This window comes from Phytophthora parasitica (genome assembly GCF_000247585.1).
Source record: "Phytophthora parasitica INRA-310 unplaced genomic scaffold supercont2.16, whole genome shotgun sequence".
NCBI classification, from domain to species: domain Eukaryota; phylum Oomycota; class Peronosporomycetes; order Peronosporales; family Peronosporaceae; genus Phytophthora; species Phytophthora nicotianae.
In genome coordinates this window covers 327,698-334,398 of record NW_008649002.1, presented here as the reverse complement: position 1 = coordinate 334,398, position 6,701 = coordinate 327,698, and the positions used below count along the sequence as shown (strand labels likewise).

General features: G+C 50.0%; 1 protein-coding gene across 2 annotated transcripts; it reads right to left on the bottom strand.

Moving 5' to 3' along the window:
• Positions 1 to 6,700, bottom strand: PPTG_08770. Of its 2 annotated transcripts, none has more exons than XM_008903493.1 (3): positions 923 to 6,700; positions 749 to 860; positions 1 to 682 (listed from the first exon to the last, which is right to left on the bottom strand). In XM_008903493.1, the coding sequence occupies exons 1-3, from the start codon at positions 6,557 to 6,559 to the stop codon at positions 81 to 83; spliced, it is 6,351 nt and encodes a 2,116-aa protein (XP_008901741.1). In that variant the 5' UTR covers positions 6,560 to 6,700; the 3' UTR covers positions 1 to 80. The 2 variants fall into 2 exon arrangements, with proteins under 2 accessions (XP_008901741.1, XP_008901742.1); XM_008903494.1 differs by having other exon boundaries at positions 1 to 619.
• Between the last annotated feature and the right edge of the window lies 1 nt (position 6,701).

Below are 6,701 nucleotides of genomic sequence, written 5' to 3'. Positions count from 1 at the left end.
AAACTTTAGGCTTTCCTGTTGCTTGTTCAATGCAAAGATAGTAAACCTCGTCCAGCTCTGCATGTGCAACCTATGAGAGACTACAAACTTTGGCCAGGAATATGATGTGTGTTGAGGACATCGAAGGCGGCTGATGATGACGCAGCGGTAGCTTCAGCTACCGTGGGCATGCGTGAGAGAACACAACTGGTGCCTCCTTCATCTACCTCATAGCCGGGAATGCACTCGCACAAGCCGGAAGCACTCGGCTGCGAGTTCAATGGACATCCTGAGGTCTCTGGGAGATCTGGAGTCGGTTCTTGTTCAGCGGTGACCTCCGGATGAGCAAGAGCGTCCAAACCGATGTCAACATGTTGATTAGGCTCGACGGATACCGGTACTTGAGGCTCGACAGGCTGCTCTATCAACTGGGGTTGGTCCGCTACTGGTTCTTGATTTTGTTCTTGCACGGTATGATCTTCCGTCACCGGAATTGTCGATTGGATGGGTTCTTCAATAATCTCCGTGTCGTGCTGTAATGCATCTAGATCAACGGGCTGTTGTTCAAGCTTGACGTGTTCCGTAGGTAAAACATGCACAGGCTCATGCTCGTGCTCCTCATCAGTCTCACTCTCTGTCTCTGACAAATGCAAGTTCGGGTTACGCGTCACACCGTTAATTTTGATCTTCGGACCACGTTTAGCTGACAAAACACAGTACACATTCAATTGAACAAGTACGTAAGATATAGAAAATATGACAGACATACCTTTCGTGGGAGTCAACTTGACGCATGGCTCGTTAGCTTCTGGTACCTCTTCATCACCCTCAGCTCCATATCCATCAAGACACTTGCCACATACATTTGCCTTCCGCGAGCACTATAGAGCACAAAAACTTGTTAATCACAATGACAAAGCAGGAAAATAACAACACAACTTACCGCCTCACGTCCTCGTTGCTCACAAGACGGTATCACTTTACACTCCACTGCTTCAGGTAGAACATCAGCCGGAAGACCGTGCGTACGGGCTGTCACGGCCTGCTTCGCCCATGATCCAAAGACACCAAAGCTCTCGAATGTCTCCGCGCGGAAGTAAAGGTCATATGAAGTGCCTTCCGTGAGTCCAGTGATCACAAAATCTGTCTTCTGGTCTCCAACAGTCTCATTAACGTCGACGCTGCCACTGGCACGTACACTCAGCTCCGTCGATTGATCGTTCGATGGAGGCTCCGAGCCACGTCCACTTGGTACTGCGACATAGTGCACGTGACCACGGTCACTTAGCGTAACATTCACTGTAAGTGCATCCACACGAGCGTCGGTCGGGTTCACCGATACATTAACCAGTTCTGGTGCCTCTGAATGAGCACGAACTCCTGCGTGGGTCGCCACGGTACCGTAAATGCCTCCACTGCCGTTCGTCTCCGTAACGAGATGTACCGTGTAGTTAATTCCAGTCTGAGGCACTTGTAGGATCATTTCTCGCCAGCCACTGTCGCTTTCTAGCTCCATACTCTCTTTATCTACGTCCAAACTCTTCTGCGCTATAAGTCGGTCCTGTAGTGCCAAGCGGTTGCCGAACCGGTCACTTCCTTTAGCAACATGACGTGTCAGCCCCCAAGGTTTTACTGCAACAGCTGAGAAGTACACAATGCCCGGAGCGTCCATGCGAAAGCCCACAGTTAACGATTCAGTGGTCCCTGGTGTCGGGTACGCCGTGTGAGCCAGTAGAATCGGCGCATTGGCGAATGTCGAGACGTCTTTCACCTCGTGGATATCTCCATATACGCCGTGATCTGCCGGTGATGCCTCCGACACGATGAACAGACTGTAGCTTGTACCTGGCATCAAATAGTCCACGAGCTCGACGTATTTACCGTCCGAATACGTCACGCTTCGTCGTGTGCGTACAATTTCTGGACGGTAATTGTGTGTATCTCTACTGCGTCCATTGCGATCACCAGTAGGAATGCCTTTACTGCTGATGTTATGAGGTGACGTGACGTTAAACTCCGCATTGTCAGAAGCTCCAAGCATGTAGTGGACTTCACCCGGACGATCAAGTGCAAACGTCAACACCAACTCTGTTGTTGACCCTGTGCGAGGTTCCAGTCGAAAATCTGTAAATTTCGGCGCTGGGGCATGCGTTCGCACTCGCAGCTCCTCGAATTTTGTACTCAACACACCGTGAGAATCTACCGTCTCAGTCGCTAGTAGAACGATATAACTAGAATTGGGTGAGAGCACATTTTCATCGCCAAGTTCCTCTTCAAGATCGTGTCGATTGTGTTGTCTCTCGGACATTTCAAACTCCACGCGCTTTTGTACCAACGGAGTGATGCAGCCTCCAGTCACTTCACTCGTGTTTGAGATAGTCACATTGGTCTCGGAGCCAGAAAATTGACCCAAACGTAGCGTATCAGCCACAGATTCGGGAGACTTACAGTAGTCTGGAAACACTAGTAGATGAACCAGTGTATTCGCGCAGGAATCGCACGCAACGTCAAACTTCACCGTGATACGGGAAGTCTGACCGAACGTGGGGTTGGCGTTAGCTTTCATGATACGAGGAGCGGATTCGTATGTTGTAACCGGGATACCGTCGTTCTCAGAGCGCGAATCGTTGCTTCGATGCTTGTGAGGATTGACTCGTGTGAACACTCCGTTGCTGCCGCTGGTTTCATACGCGAAGAAGAGCAAATACTCGTGATTCGCGCCTAGTCCAAGCACATCCTGCTCAATTACCAGTGCAGTAGCGTTCTCACGCGATATATTCGACAACATTCCAGCGGCCACGACACCGTCGCCGTGTCCAGGAGATGTTTCCTTAAAGACACTTGTAACTTCGCCTCGATGAGAAGAGAATGCTCCAAGGTCACGTCCAGATCTTGATTTTGCGTCGACTAGCACAAAATAGGGTATTCTACCGGTAGATTGAGCATATCGATCAAGGACGTTTCCGTCAGTTGTCTGCGGGGCTTTCGGCAGCTTGGAGACGTTGAGATTGATACGAATCCCGTCCGTTCGACCACCTAAAGGATGTACTGTTATCTCGTCCAACAGCTTCGACTGGTTCGTGTAGTCTGCATGCGTAGCAACCCGATGACACGCAGAAACACTACCATCCAACGGCCAGCCCAATATACCGTTACTGGCTGCAGTCTCACTCACAAGGCACACATCGAACAGTGCGTTAGCCGGTAATTTATCGATCTCCTTGTGTATCATTTTGCCGCACGTGATATCTTCCCGAGAGACTGAAATGGTATCGTTCACCCAAACACCCACGCCAAGCGCCTCTAGCTCCGCGTTCTTGAGCATTAAGCCGTCCAAATTCTTGAGGTCAAACGTGCTAATTGGTGGTGGCCAGATTGGAGTCGACTCGTTGCCTGCATCCTCCTTTTTGTCCTCAATTCTCTCTATTGGAGCTCCAAATTCGTGGCTTCTGTCGGATACAAGACCACGAAAAAACAGCGCGTAGTGGACATCTCCAAAGCGATCCAGTGCGAAATCTATGGCGAGAGCTGAGCTTGATCCGTCCACTGGATGCATCGAAAGCTTGTCCGGAATGATCACTGGAGGCCCAAGATGAGTGTTCACAAGCACTGGAGGTGGGAATTCACCAAAGACGCCTTCGCTTCCGTAGGTCTCTGTGGTTAGAGACACATGATACGTCGTGCCAGCCTTGAGTCCACTCACTGTAGTGTTGTGGACAAACACGAGTGGGTCAGTTGGTCGAGTATCGTTCGTGCCGTTGATAACCTCCATCAAAATATGCTCCTCCAGCACTACTAACTGTCCTCGTAGCTCGTGAGGTGTACGTTTCTCGTCGCTATGGCTGATGACTGCTGGATCTGCGAAGTCGACGTCACTGAGGAAGTAGTGCAGCACTCCTGGATGTGATAGGTTGGCTATAATGACGACACTATCTGTGCTGCCGTCGACAGGATCCACTGTTGCAAGCACGATTTTGGGCGCGATAGCGTGAGTTGTAACGTTGAAAGTCACGAGTTCTCCGAGGACTCCGCTGCTGTTTCCATCTCTACTTGTCTCCGTTGCGACGAATACTTCGTACGTCGTATTGGCGCGCAGTTCTTGGACATTAAAGCTTGTATTGGCAGCACCAGTCTCGGTAAATACGCTCCCGCCACTCACAAAAGATGACGAGGATGATGGAAGTCGATGCTGGAACTGGGAGCGAGGATCCTTACTGGATGAGTGCTCTACAATTGTAGCTGCATCCACCGGTTTCTGTGTGTCAGTCGTCATTGAATCCTGCGCTTCACGAACAACATAGTGCACTATGCACGACGCATCAGGATCTACTACAACTTGAGCGTCGATTTGCGATGAAGAAGCTGCGGTAGGTCGTGCAGATGCCTCAATGATCCGTGGTGCGCTCTTGTACGTTCGAACCTTAACTTCTCCGCTTCGTTCACTTACTACACCGTTGCGAAGAGAGTTTTCAGCGTACAGGCTGGCCTGGTACTCGGTGTCTTCGCTGAGATTCCCGATAGCGAAAGTAAAAGTGTTAGGTGATACTCTCGAAGCCTCCAAGCTATTCCTGTCTACTTCGCGACACTGATCGAGATCCACATCCTGAACATCCTCAGAAGGATCGAGGCATAAGAAGAGGATATCTTTCGGCTTCGTCATGCTAACGTCGAGCTGGATAGCGGTGATATTCCCGTGAAGCGGCCTGGCTGAACGCAACTCAATCTGCGAGGCGTTTTCGTTCGTGTGAGCTTCGAGTAAAGAATTGAATGCGCGGCCGAATAGACCAAAGCTCTTCGTAGTCTCTGGTAGAAGAGCAATAGAGTACGACGTCGCATCTTCAAGTCCCGTAATCTCGAATTGCTGTCTGAACGCCTCCACTTCGCTCTTTCCTACGGGTTTACCGTGTCTCGCAATATTCGGGTTTGCATTGGGGTTTCTAGTGTCGGAGATGGTGATTTTCTCCTCCGAAAAGAACGTAAAAACTCCAGTTTTGTATGCATTTTCTTCGGAATCACGAGGTGCTCGGTCGCGCAATAGATTTTGAAGATGTTCCACGCTTGTGGCTTGTTGGAAGACACCGCGAAGACTAGCAGCAGCCCCACTTTTACCAGTGAGAACGTAATGGATATTGCCTTGTTGCTGCTCCAAATCAACTATTAAAGTGAGAGAATTCACACTTTTGTTGGTTGCTTGGACGGTGGCAGCGAGGATTCGGGGTGGTACTTCGTGTGTCGTGGCCTGAGTTGTGAGTTCATGAAGACCGAAGAGTCCATTGCTCCCAGCAGTTTCTGCACGCAGCTTCACTTTGTACAAAGTTCCACTTTGCAGTCCCGTGATGTTAGCATGGTGAGTTTCTTGAAGACCTGCTTGAAACTCCTCGACGCTCGAGAAGTTCCACATGGAGAATATTCCACGTAAGGTGGTATTTTTCAGCGCGCTGATGTCATCGGTGCTGCGAGTTACCGCGCTATTCCCTGTAGAAACTGATACCGTGCTAGCTGTGACTGTAGATTTCTTACCATCGGACAACGCGATGACTTCATAGTGGAGATTGTAAGTAAAATACGACAACGTCTCGAGCTTCACGCGGTCGATATCTTCTTGATCCACAGCCAAGTTAAAGCTGATGTCAAGAGCCGTAGCACTCGCATTAAGCGGAAAACATACCAGTTTTGTCACTTCTGGCGCAAGTGCATGCGTACGGACTTTTTTTGGAAAATGAGCCACTTCACTTCGAACTTCTCCATTGCCAGGAGCCTCCATAAGCACGAAAACATCGTACAGAGTCGCTGGAGTTAACTCTTTCATAACTTCTTGAAAATTGTACGATCCGTTGACTCCCACCGTATGTACTAAAAATTGTGATTTCGCTGAGCCAGCAGTACTTCGATTTTGTACCAGATCTTCAGCCGTGAGCTTCTCGTCACCTCCGCTCGGTATTAATGCAAAGTACGCGCGTCCCAGAGTCGTCAACGTGGCGTTGATCAGTACAGAATCCGCCGTCGCATTTTCCGGTTGCACATTAACTATGTCAATTCCCGGAGGTTCTGGATGTGTGGACGACTGCAGCACCGACTGTACTGGGCCAAAGACCCCATTGCTTCCGACCACTTCCGAGACGAAGAAGACGTCATAAGTTGTGTTCGGCTGCAGATTTTTCACTGCACTCACCACTTTTTGAGCCTTGGCCACCGTGATTGTTTCTGCAGCCACGACACCTGTGCTCTGCACCCTCGAGACTGCACTATTCGGTCGTACATCGTTTGTTGTACCCACATCCGAGCGGCACTGCGCCGCTGCAGTCTTGATACCCGCTGCATCTAACGCCGGTTGGCCCACTGGCAACACCGCATAGTGCAAATGTGCAGCATCCGTGAGGAATGTTGTTAACGTTAGGGAATATGCTGATCCGTGGGTCGCCACCACAAAACTTTGTGTGTTCTTGTCAATGGTAGCGACAGTGTTGTCGGAATGTGTAGGAACTTCAGCACTTCCAGTCGGAATCTCGTCACTAAACGCACTGCCAATTGCCAGCAACGCTGTCAAGGTTGACAGTACCAGGTCAACGCAATACCTCATAGCTTATCAACTTCCAGCGCAGTCGCAACGCCGAATGACGCTCTGCACTAAAAGGATACCGAAAAAGATACGCTTTGCGTCGCTTCAACCGATAATGTCGTTCCAATGTTGCACAAATGTGTGACTTCTCACGTCGGTTCGC

Excerpts from the sequence above, each read along its gene's own strand:
- PPTG_08770 (XM_008903493.1), bottom strand. The coding sequence starts at position 6,559 with ATGAGGTATTGCGTTGACCTGGTACTGTCAACCTTGACAGCGTTGCTG. Across the intron at positions 861-922 it reads AGCAACGAGGACGTGAGGCG|TGCTCGCGGAAGGCAAATGT; the intron begins GTAAGTTGTGTT and ends TGTGCTCTATAG. Across the intron at positions 683-748 it reads CAAGTTGACTCCCACGAAAG|CTAAACGTGGTCCGAAGATC; the intron begins GTATGTCTGTCA and ends GTGTTTTGTCAG.